At 53.4% G+C, this 15,834-nt stretch overlaps 1 protein-coding gene across 1 annotated transcript in view; it reads left to right on the top strand.

Moving 5' to 3' along the window:
* Positions 1–255: 255 nt before the first annotated feature.
* ALX4 (ALX homeobox 4) overlaps positions 256–15,834 on the top strand; it is a 41,359-nt gene continuing 25,780 nt past the window's right edge. The window contains exon 1 of the mRNA XM_039867559.1: positions 256–834. Coding sequence (XP_039723493.1) covers positions 378–834 — 457 coding nt within the window. The 5' untranslated portion in view covers positions 256–377. The remainder of the gene's footprint in view (positions 835–15,834) is intronic.

The following is a 15,834-nucleotide window of genomic DNA, read 5'->3' as shown; positions in this document are numbered from 1 at the left end:
CAAGAAAATTCCACTTCCTGACTCAGCTTCGCCCCCCAAAAACCTTAAAAGGCTTGTGGAGACTCCTGGGTCAACTCTTCTGGAAACATCTGACCTTTACAGCCCTCCGTCTCTGGGCCAGCTGTTGGGGGGTGGGGGCAGGAGGAGGGAGGGAGAGGGGGGAGAGGGAGAGGAGAGAGAGAGAGAGAGAGAGGAGAGAGAGAGAGAGAGAGAGAGAGAGAGAGAGTCAGTCCCGCGAAGGGAGGAGGGAGACAGAGCAGGCCGGCGCGGAGCGCACAGCCACCGCCTCCTCGCCTCTCCAAACTCCCGGGCCAGGCGCGCGGTGGCGTCCTCGCGCTCTCGCTCGCGCCCCCGCCCGTCGCCCGCGCAAGCCAGGCATGAATGCTGAGACTTGCGTCTCTTACAGCGACTCGCCGGCTGCTGCCATGGACGCCTACTACAGCCCGGTGTCACAGAATCGGGAGGGCTCGTCGCCTTTTAGGGCATACCCCAGCGGCGATAAGTTCGGAACAACTTTCCTGTCCGCTGCCGCCAAAGGGCAGGGATTCGGGGACGCCAAGAGCCGGGCCCGCTACGGCGCGGGGCAACAGGACCTGGCGGCACCCCTGGAGAGTGGCGCCGGGACGCGGGGCTCCTTTAACAAGTTCCAGCCCCAGCCTCAAGCACCGGCGCCTCAACCGCCGCCGCAGCAGTCGCCCCCTCAGCCTCAGCCTCCAGCGCCGCAACCGCATCTCTACTTGCAGCGAGGCGCCTGCAAGACGCCCCCGGACGGCAGCCTCAAACTTCAGGAAGGCAGCGGCAGCCACAACGCGGCCTTGCAGGTCCCCTGCTACGGTGAGTGCACGTGCAGGTCCCTCGGGGCTGGGGACCCCAGGGCCCGCGGCTTCGACACCCCTGAAATACTTTAGGCTTGCGGGAGGCAGGAGTTGGCTGGCTGGGGAAATGCGGGGCCGAGCGGTGGGTGAATCCGAGTTGAAAAAGGGGATCGCCTGCTCCAAGGGGACCAAGGTATCCGTCCACCCCCCTTTATATTTATCCCCGCCACACACACGCACATACACACAACCCACGGCCAAGGTCGCGGAGCGTTCTAGCTGTTAAACTCTACCTGAAGTTGTTTTACCCTCACTCCGCCGTTTGCCCAGCCACTCGCTTTGCGCTGCCCGCGGGTGCATTGAAGCGGATGCTTCCCACCGGCTCCAGGCGTGCGGCTGGAAACAGTTGTGGCTCAGCGCTCAGGCACTGGGCACCCTGCTGCCAAGGCCCCCGCTCCCCTCCGGCTTGGAGGCTCCACCCGCGGCGCCACAGGTGGGAGCGTTGCAGGTGCGGACCCAGCTGGGAGCTCAGAGCGCAGTCGGCGCAGCGCGCCCCGATGCCTTGGAACAGGGGCGGCACACGAATATGGGTCCACAGACACCTGGGGCCACGAAAGACCCGAATCCGGGGGACTCAGAGCGCGGCTCGCTGCGAGGAGGTGGGCAGGCCAGACTTCCCGAGCGTTTCTCTCTCGCAAGCCCAGGACGGTGGCTGGCCTCGGAACAATGGTATAGGGCCGACCCCAAAGGGAGGCAGGAAACCGCAGACCTCCAGGTGGCTCAGTGCTGGGGACAGAGTGAAGTTTCTGGGTCCTGATTTGGGCCCACAAGGAACTCAAGGCCTGAATGACCTCCAAGCCCCCTTGAACGCAGGCCTGGGCCCCCAGAGCGCAGCGACCATAGTGGAGGAGACAGCCTCTCAAGGCCGGCCGGAGTCCAGAGTAGACCAGAAGCCGAGGCCTTCTCTTCCACAGAATCGAGATTGGTGAGCCCCAAGCTGGCAGCGAGGGAAACCAAGAAAAGTGGGGACAACTTTCTCTGGACTAATAGCCCTAGGTACATAGTCCCCCGCTGAGGCTTTGGCCTTCGGGCAGGGCCCTAGATGAGCTGGTGCTGACAGGGCGATGGCTTTGGCTGAGCTGATCCAGGCAGGATGGAGAGGCATCAGGCCTGGGACAGAGGTGGGACACAGTAGAGGCCTTGGCAGATGGAATAACCTTTGGGAAACAGCCCATGGCAAAGCACTTTCTTACACTCAAACTGGCTCTCCCACAGGCTCCGAATTAGTTCATTTGGTAGTTGCTGACACGCACAAACGTTCACACAATCATATGCCTGTCTACACATTGCATTCTAGACACACACACACACACAAACACAAAACCCAACTCATGAGCTAACGTGGTCACACATCAAGTACACTCATTCGTGTAGCCTTGAACATAGTCTCACACTTTCAAACCCAGAGGACAGGACTGAGAACAGATTTAGAAAGATCCGGTGGCCTTTCTCCACTTCCTCCACCTTTCCTCTCCAGCTTCCTGTTGGAATGAGATCAGGCACTCAGATCACAGACACAGCTCCACACAGGTGCTCCTTCCACACTCAGGCCAGTGGGGGTTTCTCAGCCCTGTCCACGTGCACTGGCCTGCCTCCTGGCCTCGCCCAGGCCCCTCCTCGTCCATGTCATTTGGGACTATTAGGTGAGAACAAGTCACAAACTGGGAGACCTATGAAGGTTCATTGTACAAAGCCAGCAGATTCATGTGTTTTCTCTCCCACGGCTCTGGATTTTCATGTTTGAAAGAAATTCATCAATGAGGCTTCTGAGGAGGCTGAGATTTTAGGCAAGGAGAGATCCCAAACTGCTTCCACTCTCTTGTTTGGAAGAAGCCTTCAGGTTCAGAGGGAAAGGGGAAAGGGCTGGCCTCTGAGCATCCTCTCTGAGCTCTACTGGGCCCTCGCATGCCAGCCTGACCCTTCCTCCACTTGCGTTAGCCATTGAACTACCCACAGGGTGACCTATGAGCAAGTAACTCTTCTACACCCTGTCCTCAGCTGCATCGTGGGGAGATAATACTAAGGCCTCACTGGGTGGTAAACGTCTCCTGTGGAGACAGCAGGAGTCTAGCCAACTGTCCTCCACGCTTCCATCACCAGCCTCTGTGTTGTGAAACTGTGAGCACCCAATTCTGAGGACAGGAAAGGCGCCTGCCCCTGCTCTGAGCAAACCCATAAGCTGCATGTTGGGACAGCAGGCAGCCTGGAATAACTGACAGGACCGCACTCCCAGGCGGTCCAAGATGGAGGCACTACTCAGGGCAAAGCCACAAACGACAAACAGCTCTGTTTATTCTTTTCCTTCTCTCGGCACCAGCTTCCCTGGCTAGGAGATTTCTGGCTCTACTACAAAGAAATTAGGCACATTAGGTCGAAGATGAGGGACCCAAGGCACCAAAAGATGAGGCTCTGCCCTTTACAGAGGCAGCTGGGAGAAGAGCCTCTGAAGTTGGCTCTCTAGATGGTCAGCAAGGAGGTAAACTAAGGCACATGTGGACAGCTACTCCCTCCCACACTTATCAGAGTGTATATTCTAAAGGGGAAGAAATGCGGCTCAAAAAAAAAAAAAAAGTCTTAGGGTGTTCCCAGGAGCTTGGTGAAAGTGGGGGCACTGGGCTCTGGGCTGGGCCTTGGCTGATCACAGTCCCCGCTTCAGGTAGCTTTGACTTTGCAATCTCCTTCCCAGCTCGGTTGGTCCTGGGACCAGATACCAGCTCCTGGGTCTGCGTAACTACACCGAGTGAACGGGAGGCGAGGCTTCAAGGCCTCCTCCCCGACTTTAGCCCCGGGAGCCACTCCCGAGTCCAAGGGGTCCTCAGCCAGTGAGATGCGGGCCTGGGGGGCGCGCCAGGGCCATGCGAAGGGAGTGCGCGGCGGGGAAGCCGGCTCGGTCTCCACCCGCGGAACTTCTAGTTGCCGAAAGTGGAGGTGGGAAGAAATCCTCCTAGGCTGCAGTCGTCCGTACCCCTCACCGGGGCCTCCGTTTCCCTGTCAGTAGTGAAAGGGCGACGAACAAGATGAGTTGGCAGTCCCTCCCGCAGAAAGACCTTCGCGATTTTACGAAAAAGCCGGGTTCTCTCGCCTGATGCAATCCCGACCTCGCCAGGGTCCGGTTCCACACTTCGGCCTTCCTAAGTCTCTGCCTGTCCCTAGCCCGATTTTGGCCGCGTGAGCCCCAAGAGACACGCCAGGTCGGAGAAGACATTTCTCAGCTGCATGAACAGCCTCCTCGCTGCTGGGGCGGGGGCTCCGGCACCTCGCCCCCAGACCCACGGCCGACTTCCCGGGCCGCCGCGGGCACGCCAGGCCTTCGCCATGCGCCCCGGGACGCTTCGGGGAGCAACCCTGCTCCCTCTTCTCTTTCGCTTTCGATTCGGTGCACGCAGGTTTTCGTCGCTAGCGGATTGCTACCTTCCCATCCAACGGCCTCGAAGGCAAGGCTCTCAGCGCAGAGGTCTGGGGAGACGCGGGCCAGGCTGGAGACCCTTGAGGTACCACGGAGGGGCTGGTCCTGATTTGTTGAATTAGACGCAGTGCTCGAATGCTAAGGATATTCATTTCCACGCACTGACAGAAGCCACACACCACAAAATATGTCTACTCCGCCCAGGTCGGGTCGTATTCGAATTTAGTCTAAGAACCAGGATGTGCTTTTGAACGGGACCCTCAAAAAAGACATCGAGAAAGGGAGATGCGGGCAGAAACTAAGAGCCCGTGGGTGATTGAGGATGATCCAGGGAAAACAAGGAGCTGTGACATCGCAGACCCTTGGTCAATTTGCGGGTCGGGGGAGGAACGGGGGCTGGGAAGGAAGATGCTTTTAATTTTTCACTTCGTTAATCTCTATAGCCACCACAATGCAGTCTAAACACATACGCTCTTAAATAGAAAAACAGAAGGCCAGGATTAAAAGTCTGGTATTTTAAATCAATCGATTTGCAGAAAGTTTTCTTTCCTATAAATAATTTACATACAGCGAAGCACACAGCTAAGTGGAAAGTTCAAATAACTGTTATATATGTGAACGCCAGTATAACTACCACCTGGATCAAGACACCCCGTTATGAGTTGTGTTAATACACAAAGACTTTGGGGAAGAAAATTTTTGTAAGTTGTTTCAAGAAAATTGCATAAGAGACTTCGGAGAGCCGGGGACCCCCCGCCTTGTGCCGACCGTGGTATTTCTTGAGTAGGGTGACCTTGTACGCCCGGGCATTTGCGCGGTCCCGACTCGGAAAGCGATATCACCATGGGCTTCGCCAAGAACCTCGCCACAGCCGCCCCCGGGCTATTCCGGAGTTGCCGAAGCCCTCGGCCATGCGCGCTGCAAAATGCGGCCGTGGTAGGAAAACGAGTTAAAATAGCATACATAAAATTTCGCCAAAGTCCCCGGGGGCTTTCGTTTTGGAGAGCAGCTGGGCACACTTTTCTGGGGACGTACTTTTATCTCGGCCTCAGCCGGTTTCTCTCTTCCCGCAGCTCTGCGCACGGCTTTGTTTGGGTGGCAATTTGAAATGTGAAATGGAAATACATTGGTCTTTGCAGTTACGGAGGGGAGGGGAGGGGAGGTTGGAGTCTCGCGTGTTTGTCTGGGGTTCAGGCTACTCCGCTGATCTCTGGATCAGGGTGCCCAAAGCGACAGGCGGGGAAAGAAGGGGAAGACTGCTCGGAGCGCTCAGGGCACCGCCGGCATAGGATGCGGAGCGGGAAAGCCGCGACTCAGCGGCGCGCCTCTCCCTGCAAAGAGAGGAGAGTTGGTGGTGGCGCGGAGCTCCAAGAGAATGCTGGGTGGGAGACAACTCCCTGCACCCGGAGCTTCAGCATGCTCCGCTCCCACGACCCCAAAGGACCTTGGCCCAGGCACTGTTTTGGGTGGGGCAGTGAGAGCCGGGTCATGTGTCTGGACGACGACTGCCAGGCGCCACCTGGCCACATACCCCCGCAGCTACAGGGCTCCCCAGAAATCGCTAAGATGACAGGTAGACCATCAGATTAGGAAACCACGACAGTGAGGCCCGGCCACTTGGTGATATCGTCCAGCAAACGAATTTAGAGTGACAGCCGCCGGTTCCATGCCCAAGGGCCTTAGACGCCACATGCTATCTGGTTAGTACTAGATTGTGAGAGGAGGCCCTTCTTCCAAACAGGGCCCTTTTGTGGAAACAGGAGTCACCTTTCTCCTCCCAGCAAGCCCACCCAGCCGCAAGCTGGTGCTTCTCGGAGATCAGAGTTACTGGTGTCCCCTCCAGACACCTCTCCTCCAGAGGTACAGCCTTGCACCTTCTCTTGTCCACAGGTGTGCAAATAGCGACATCCCCACCTCCATACAAGATACTCTTTCCTTACCCAGTACAAGGGTGCGGGGTAGCTGGGGAGCGGCAAACGCCGTGCTGCCTGGAAGCTGGTATCCCCAGAAAGGCTGACTCGGTGCAGCAGAAGCCTCTGGTGTGTCCGGTGAAGTGTCCTGGGGGGCCCCAGACGCCCCAGACCCGCTCCCACACCCCATCCCGAGGGCATTCTGTCTCCTTAGCAAAGACCCTCTTCTCTACCCCCGTCCCACCGCAGACTGCCAGCACCAAGGAAGAGAAGAAGGAGTGGAAAGGAAGTTGAAGTCGGGCGGAGAGGAGACGCGCAGAGTGGAGGCTCAGAGGAACGAGAGGCTGGGGAGCGGGGTGGCGATGTGGGGTAGCGAGCAGTTTCGGGTTCTGCCTCCAGAGGCAGCTAGGAAGGTCGCGGTGGGGCTCCGCCGCACTCAGAGTGCCTTTTAGCAGAGGAGGGTTACTGGGAGATGCTGGCGGGAGAGGAGAGGTCAAAGAGGCGCCACAACCCGCCAAGTACCTGTCTTTCCCCGAGACGGCACCGCGTGTACTTCGAACCGCGAGGTCGGGGCTGCTGGGTGCCGGAGCTGCGGCGCGTTCGAGAAAGAGAGGGAACCCGTGCGCGCTTCATTGAATTCTTAAAGTAGATCGTCTTGGAGCAGATTCTCCTTCTAAACCCGGGGGCCACAGAGCATGGGCGTAGCTTCCAAGCACCTCGCAGAGGAACTGCGGGCGACGGTTTGGAGAAGAAGCGGCTGTTTCCCCCACGCGCTCCGAGGGCCGCGACGGAGAAGGCTGTGGGAGGTTAGGGCCGCGACGCTGAGGTCCAGCTCGGCACACGTGCGGCGCAGGGCACACAGTCCGGATATGGACCGCGGTGGGTCTGCACCGTCGCCTTGGGGAAATCCCTTTCCCTTCCCCTCCTGGGTCCGAATTTTCGCTTTGAGAAATGCTGGAATTTGGACAGTTTACAAAGGCCCTCTAGGCGTTTCTGTGCCAGTACCAGTTTGGACCCGCCTTCGCCCCGTTTTCCTGCCTTCCCCACCCTTACGTACATTTTTTGTCCAGAAGAAATCGAGGAGTGTGGACAGAAGAGACTTCCTTGGAAGCGGAAATGGGTCCTGACGGTTCCCTGGAGCGTGTTAAAAGGCGCGGGGACGCAGTGGGCCGGCGCTCCTGGAGCGCTGCGTTTGAAGGCAGGTAATAGGCTCCAGGCCGGGGCTTAAATACCGAGAGGGGCGATCTACGTGTGTCTCCGTGCTTACTAGTGACCAGGCTCAAGTGGAGGCCCTGGGGTTCCCAGCCCCTCTGGGCCACTCGTCCCCTATCTCCACTCGTCTTCCCTATATCTGCATTTACTGAGCACCTACTATGTGCCAAACCTTGTCCTAGCAGAACAAACCAAGGGCCTGTGTGCTATCCTATAGCTTACATTCTTCCAGGAGTATATATTTGGACATAATAAATATTTACTGGCTGGAAAGATGAATGAAGAATTAGTGTCTCATTCGGAGTGTGGGCCGACTCAAGTTAAGGCCACCTATGAGCGTATCCCAGTACCTTTGTTTGTGAGTGGAGGCATGGGTGGGGGGGAGTTGCGTGAGCGTGTGCACAGCGTGAATGTGGGCGGGCGTGTGCCCCGCCTCTACTCATTGGGTCGGGTCCTGCTGTCCCAATGTGCTTCGGGGGACTGTGTGTACTGATTCATGCACACTCTTTTATGAAAGACAAATGTGACCCCCAGCGCTTGTGTCTGTGTGTCCTGTGTACTCAGTGCACTCAAGGGTGAGACCTGCACTCTATGCCAGGGAGACAGTGACTAAGCGCCTGTGCTTCTGGGCCTGTGGCCTTTCCCGCCTGTGGTCCGGGCTCCACTGGAAAGCTGACTCATCGAGTGGCAGGCAGAGTCCCCCTGTGGCCAGTGGGGGTGGCACCCAGTCACAACTGTCATCTTGGGGCCCTCACAGTTTCCGCCCAACACACCCACACTGCAGTGAGGCCTCCCTTCAACCCCCAGCTCTTGAGTTTACCCTCGGTCTTGTGCACCATCTTTATGCATATCGCAGATCTCATTTGGCAGAGAAGCAAACGGAGGCCCAAAGAGAAATGGGGCCCCAAAGACAGGTTCATGGGAAGATGGAAACCACTGCTGGGTTCTCCTCCTTCCACTGTCAGGGACAGAGGAGGAAGAAAGACTTGAGGAATATCGGCTCAAGATCACCCGCTCTCCTTTCATCGTAATCTTTCCAGTACACAGCACCCTCTCTCTGTGCATCAGATAGGGTACATGCTTGCAGTTCCCCCTCTTCAGAAATAAAGCAGACTCTACCATAAATGCCTGGGGGTTACAGGGACAACGGGAGAGCAGTCATGGAGTTCCTGTAGGATTGCAGGGACCCATTCTGCATGTAACCAGGCAAGGCTGGGACTCCTTTTCTCTGCCGGGTTCCCTGGGTGAGGTTTTCCTTTTCAAGCGGCGGAGGACATTCACTGAGGCCGTAGGCCAGCCCTCCTATTCTCTGTTAACTATCTGCCAGCCCTGGAGGCCGCGGTGGCATCCAGGAGTCCTGGTACTGCCCCTCTACACATAATGGGTCATGATGTCAGGTTGGATGTCCCACCCTGTGTCGGAAGAGACACCAGATGTCTGCTGGCCCAGATGTCCTGTTTCACAGACGAGAAGACTGAAATGCTTGATCTACTAACTCGTTGCTCACCAAACTTTGCCTGTCACTGTGCCAGGCCTTGTGGGAGATTCTGAGAAGCTCTGGACGCAGCTCCTGCCTTCAGGTCCAGAGGGAGAGACAGACTGGTTACTTGGCCACTTCAGTTCACCGGGCCATGCTGGAATGAGAAGCCCCAACTCAGGCTGGGCAGAGACGTGCTTGGCTCTCCCTGGGGTGTACGGTGGCAGGAAGGACTGAAGGGCTGTCTATGGGCTTTGTAGCTCATTAGAAGCTTCCCCACCCACCCCCTCCCCGCCGCCCACAGGTGGCTGTAACCTCTCCCAATAAGAAGAGGGCTCAGAGAAGTTGAGGGGAGTTGGGATTTGCCACCACAGACCTACTGGACCTTCTCTGGTAGCCGAAAAGCCCTTGGCTGCTTCTCTTCTTTCTCCTTTTCTCCCCGCACGCCTTCTCTGAAAATCAAGAGATCTGAGTTCAAGTCCTGACGTTTCCATGAAATAGCCATGTGCCTTCGGAACATTCCCCTCATTTCTCTGGTTCTATTCAATCCATTTGCAAAACAGAGCTGTTTAGGCCTGTCTTATGAGGGATGGGGGAACTGAGGATGCAGAGAGGTAGTGTGCCTACAGGTACATCTGGCAAGGTCAAGTTCTTCACCAGGGAGCACTAAGGGCCCCACCCCCTCTCATTATCTACCTTTTGTGGGTGATGGGGTATTTCAAATAGTGGTGGTGGTAGGTGTTCTGATCAGGTTTTAGATAAAGGTCCACCTTCATTCTTTCACATGTGTTTATTCAGTTTTACCAGCACCATTTGTTGAAAAGACTGCCTTTCTCCATTTTATGGTCTTGGCACCTTTGTCAAAATCAACTGGCCATATATTTGAGAGTTTACTTCTAGATTCTCTCTTTCATAGTCTCTGTCTCTGGCACGCCTTCTCTAGGGAAAGTCCAGAATCCCAGAGAGTGGAGAACCTCATGCCATCCTGTCCATCCTCTCGCTTCCAGGCCGGTGACTGACTACCAGAGAGATTCAAATCAGGGACACCTTTGTTTTCCAGGAACCAGAGCTGGTGAGAAGGGTGGAAGGCAGAGCCCTTGGCCAGGGTGCCAGAGCCATGACCTTGGCCTTTAGCTAGGGCTCCAGCTGTTTCGGGGCCCCCATGTACATTAGATGACCCTCCTGTGAGAACATAGCTCCAAAGCAAATTCTCATATGCTCTTAGGGTCCATGCACCATTTTCTGAGAGGTCCAAATTTGGGGCCACTCCCTTAGGTAAGATGATCCCAGCACCCCCTCCCGGAGGAGCTAGAGGGACTCCAGGAGGGAAATTCACTGTCCATTCTCCACGGCTTTGTGCTGTTGGCCCTGTGAGTACAGTAGTCCCCCAGTATCTGTGGGGGTTACATCCTAAGACCCCCAGTGGATGCCTGAATCTGCAGATAGTACCAAACCCTATATATACTATGTTTTTTCCTATTCATACCTATGATAGTTTAATTTATAAATTAGACACAGAGATTAATAATAAAATAGAACAATTATAACAATATACTGTAATAAAAGTTATGTGCATGTCTTGGGAGCCATTAATAAGTAAAATAAGGGTTATAGCATGAGATTTCATCGCACTACTCAGAACAGTGCACAATTTAAAACTTATGAATTATTTATTATGGAATTTTTCATTAAATATTTTTGGACTATAGCTGACCACGGGTAACTGAAACCACAGAACGTGAAACCATGGATCAAGGGGGACAACTGTATCTTGAACATTTTCTGCTTGATTTCCATAAGAGGCATTTGCCACTCCCTATACTCTACCCAGCCATCCAGTGGGTGGCATGGCCAGGGGCTCAGGCTCCTGGGGCTAGATGGGATTCGGGGCTCCCAGCAAGGGAGGGGCGCTGCGGAGAAGAGGCTGTCAATTCTGGTAGAGCAATGGGGAGCCCCAAAGGGCTCCGTTGGGGGGCTAGTGCTTCCGGCCTTGTAACCCCCCAGCCTAGGTGATTAAACAGAGGCCTGCTTGAGCCTGGCCTCCCAGCCGGGTACACAAAGGCGAGTTTCAAGCACAATCTCCAGTGTTCTTGGAATCTTGTAGAAACCTTGTTCATCCCATAATTGGGCCCGAAGGCTGCCTGAAACTTCAGAAGCCTTTGGTTTGGGGAGGTCGCTGCAGCCAGGACCTGAAAACAGCCGGCACAGCTGAGTGACCTTGGGCAAACTGGTTAAACACTTTGCCTTAATTTCCTTATCTGTAAAGTAGGACTAAGAATAATATCTACTTTTTGGGACTGTTGTGAGGATTAAATAAGGTAATATAGATAAGGAGCTTAGAACAGTCCCTGAAACAGAGTAAGTGCTCGGTAAATGTTAGCTATTATTATCATTGATAGGATTTTGCTGGAGCCTGACTAGATCACACTAGTCAGAAACTTTGACAGACAATTATAGTTGACTTAAGCGCATAAAATTGGAAAATGAACAAATTCTTACTGAATCTACATCGTATGGTTGATAAAATCTTTTATATGGATGAGCAATGAAAGGGGCGGAGGCTAGACGTCTGCCTAGCATGAGGGCATGAGGGACCAAGAGGGGAGAAGGGCACTCCGCGTCCCCCAGACCCTGCAGGCCATGCCTCCCAGGCTACTCCGCGTCCCCCAGACCCTGCAGGCCATGTCTCCCAGGCCTCACATCCCCTAGACCCTGCAGGCCATGCCTCCCAGGCTACTCCGCGTCCCCCAGACCCTGCAGGCCATGCCTCCCAGGCTACTGCAGCTTGAACCCAGGCCTCGTGAGCTGGGGCATAACCTTCTGTTCTCTGTGTTCATCTGACCCAAAGCTTCAGACCAGGAGGTCCCCAAGGACGGGGGCCTGCTTCGTCTTCATCTCTGCCTGGGCACAAGGCTGGTCATAGAGAGTGACAGAGAGTTTCTGCACCCCCTCTGGACTTTAGCTTGCCCATCTGTGATTAGGGGACATCTAGTGAGCGTCGCCTATAGGCCAGACCTGAACTGGGATCTTTCATTCAAACCTCAGTGGATATTTGCACTGCTAATTTACAGATAAAGAAGGGGAGACTCACAGAGGACCAGGAACCCGCCCATGTCCCTGCTGTGAATTGATCTCAGATCTGAAGCCAAAGGATCTTTTCCTCTCTATTCCTCTGCCCTTGGGAATAGGCAGCTGCTTTGGTGGCCTTGGTGGCCTCATGTCTGTGTGTCCATCAGACAGTATGAAGCATGTGAGAGAGCTCTGTAAACTGTGGAGTGGGTGCACCTGGGAGAGATTTTCAGTGCACAGTATGCCATCTTCCCCTCACCTGCTGACATAATGACCACAGACCCTGACTGCCCAGGCCCCATCTTCCTCCTCCTTCCAGAGCCATCCTCAGAAGCAGACGAGGTCAGGGCCCGTGTGTGCGAGCGCGCGTGTGTGTATGTGTATGTGTGTGTATGTGTGTGTGTGTGTGTGTGTGTGTGAAGCAGTTCCATGGGTGAGGAAGGAGGAGCTGACAAACCCCACCCTAAACTCATGGTCATTGACCTTGTCATTTGCTCAGCACCAGCATCTGGACCAGGGAGGAGGGGCCTGACTTGGAGAAACAAGGCCGGTGGACAGAGAGGGCCAGGCTTTCTTCGTTTGGGCCCACACCTACCCTTGCTTGGCCTAGGAGCCCCACAGGACTCGGTAACTCAGAGATGATTCCACAGAAGCCAACTCTGTGCTACCCAAAGTGCATTCTCACTGTTTCGTGGGCTGATTCGTTCCCCTAAAAAGTAGCAGGTTGAAAATAGAAGGGCTTGTCACACATCCTCTGTGGATCGAGATTTTCTCCATAGAAGGCACACACCATGTACTTTAAAGCAGAGACTTATTTGAATTTTTTTCAGTGCAGATGAGCAGAGGTCCATGAAAAAACCATTTTCAACTGACACGTTAGTTGTAAATGTTAGAATATTGAATATTATTTATACTTATTACTTATTACATGTGATGAGCAAAAACACTTGGAAACTGCCCACCCTAAACACCAGCCATTTAGATGGGAACTCTAACAGCTTAGATATAATTATGTTCTAGAAATTTAAAAATTTTATCCATTTGATAGTTATCAAGGTGCAACTTTTTTAAAGCAAAGGTCGAAGAATCTTATTCATCCTTATTGACCTCAGAAAAACTTGTTCTTTCTGCCCTACAATTCATTCAGCCATTATTTTCCCTTGTCCAACAGGAGAAAAAGCTTGCTTTTCCAGCTCGTAAATGATTCTTTAGATTAAAATGAACACCTAAAGAAAGAAAACACTTGATTTGGGGCAAAGAAGCAAATTCTCTCCAGGCCGACGTGGTCCTTTTGTGAACTGAGACATTTAGTAATCTGGCAAGATTAATTCAGTCCAACAAGTATTTATTGGCTGTCAGACATGGGTACCTTAGCTTGATAAGACACTTCCCTGCCCATGGCAGGGGTATAGTCTAATCTCAGAGGCCACCATAAATCCACTCTTGCAATGCTTTGTGATAAGGAATTTAATTATTAGGTGCTATTCGGGGAGCTCAGACGAGGATGTGGCAGGGAAACCACAGAGAAGAAGAAGGGGATGATACTAGGCTCAGGCCTGGGAGGCAACCTGGGCTCATTGGGCAGAAAGGGCCTGGACATGGCCCTGAGTCACTAAGGTCGGTTTCTGCATGACGGCAGTGGTGGCACATTTCTGAAATGGCCCCTTTTGCCCTTCCCCACTTCCAGACAAATTTCAGGTGGTATTATGGGTGGAGGGCACCGGATGCTTCCACTGAGAAAATTCTTCTTGAGCCGTTAAATGTTCGTGTGCCTCCATAAGAAAGGCATCCAGGTGTCACCAAGAATGTAAGTGGGAGCGAGGTTTTATAAGTAGTTCACAACTGATCTGAACTCTGTCAACTGGTTTGTGAGCCACTCTGTGTTCAATGCAATGGTTAAAAGTATAATTTTTATTTCATGGTTATGCCGTTGAGTTGCAACCTCAGTTAGGTTAAAGTGTATATATGTAAGGGTCTTTCTTTAAAATAAACTAGAAGTTTTAAAAAATATATATGTAACGAATTAAAGTTAACATCCGATTTTTACAATGGTGTCAAATGTCTCACCCCATTTACAGCCTTGGTTATAGAGATGTGAAATGGCCCTGGATTAGAAGGGGAACCCAGGGGACCCTTTGGACAGAGGTTTGCAAATAACATTCAGGGCAGCTGGGCCGGGAAAACGTGAGCTGAAGAGAATGCCCTTGGGGAAGGAAGGGCGCATGGGATGAGACATTTACAGGTTGGATGACTTTGCTTAGCTCTTGCACCTGCTCTGGCCTAACTTGCCCCCAAATATTCATACTATATCATGGAGGATTCCCGTTCAGATAGAGAACATGCTGTATGTCAGCCAGAGATGTGTACTCTTGCACTCAGCTTTATTCAAACCTCATAACCACCCTGGGATGTGGATCTTATCAGCTTTACTTTACAGATGAGGAAACCGAGGCACACAGAGGTCGAGTCACTTTGCCAAGGATACCCATCAGTGGTAGAGCCATGGGGTGGCTTAAGAGCCTCCTTTAAGAGCCTCAATAATCTCTTTTAGTCTCCCCTCATTTCTTTGATGGGGAAAACTGACATTTCCTCATCTTATTTCAAGTACTAGCTAAACGCTTCAACAGACCCTTCCGACTAGATCACTGGCCCAAGGCTCTTTTTATATAGAGATCTAGAGTTGCCCCTGAGAATATGTGCTCGCCCCCCCCCGGCTGACCTACATGCCCCTGCTCTGTCCACCAGCCTGCACCATAATCACTGCCTCCATCACGACGGTGGGTCTTCACCTTGAGGGAAGGGGCCATGCTTTTTTGGTCTTTGTTTTCCAACTACTTGGAACTTTGCCCAGCACATAGTGGGTGCTCCAGAAGTGTCGCTGAATGAATGAATGAAGCAAATAATTAACAGAATAAGGAGTCAAACCCAAGCCTGACCTACTTCAAAGACTTCTCATTCATTTCATTTTGTCTAGGGCAGGACTTAAGCTTCTCCATCTTGCCTGCCTTGGGTCAGAAAATGCTATAACAATGTCTCCCAGTGGTGGCTGGGGATGAGGGTTTTCTTCCTGTTACAGAGGAGAAATGGAGGCTCAGAGGATTAAGAGGGAGATGTTCGAGGACATTCGCAGGGCCACATGGTTTGGTGGAGGCAGAGAGGAGCAATGGGTAGACAGACCCAAGGCTGATTTGAAATTGGGAGACACAGTCCTCCCCACCGACAGGCTGTGTGATCACTTGTGGTCTCTGTATCCTGCCTGTGAGGTGGGAGTGGCCCAGAGTGGCCCCAAGCTCTGGGGCTTATTGTTGGGATGACAGGAGAGTATGGGAGGCTTCTTCTGCCTCTCTGGTGGTGGACCCCACCTGGGCCAGCTCCCCTTCCCCTGCAAGGTGTCTGTCCCCTCCTGCAGTCCTGTGAGGCATAGCTTGGGGATGAGACCTGTGCTGGGCCTGGAAGGTGGGAGCTGGGACACTTCTAGTCTCTTCGAGGACAGCAGCTAACAGAGTCCCTTAGACCGACGTCATGATCCTCGCTTATCCTAGTAAACATCAGTAGGTGATGTTCACATGTTAGTCATAAATGGGGCCTCTCATGCTGACTCTAAAGCTCGGCTTAGATTAATCCTCTGAGGTGGAAGTTACTCCTACGGCTCAATCATGTCTTCTGTCACAAGACAAAGCCTGCCTGTGCCTCGTCCAAGAGTCCATCTCGGTAAGAAAGACAAACCATCACTGCCATGATAGGAGACAGGCACAACACTGGGCTTGGAGCTAGACCATCAGGGGTCCATCCCAGCCCTGCTTCCTCCTAGCTCTGTGATCCGGAGCAAGTTATAAAACTTCTCTGGACCTCAGTTTCTTCCTCTGTGAACTGGGTAACGATGCT

This window comes from Pteropus medius, unplaced genomic scaffold (genome assembly GCF_902729225.1).
Source record: "Pteropus medius unplaced genomic scaffold, Ma_sr-lr_union100, whole genome shotgun sequence".
Lineage (NCBI taxonomy): Eukaryota > Metazoa > Chordata > Mammalia > Chiroptera > Pteropodidae > Pteropus > Pteropus medius.
The sequence above is the reverse complement of the archived record's forward strand: the minus strand, read 5'-3'. Positions and strand labels throughout refer to the sequence as shown.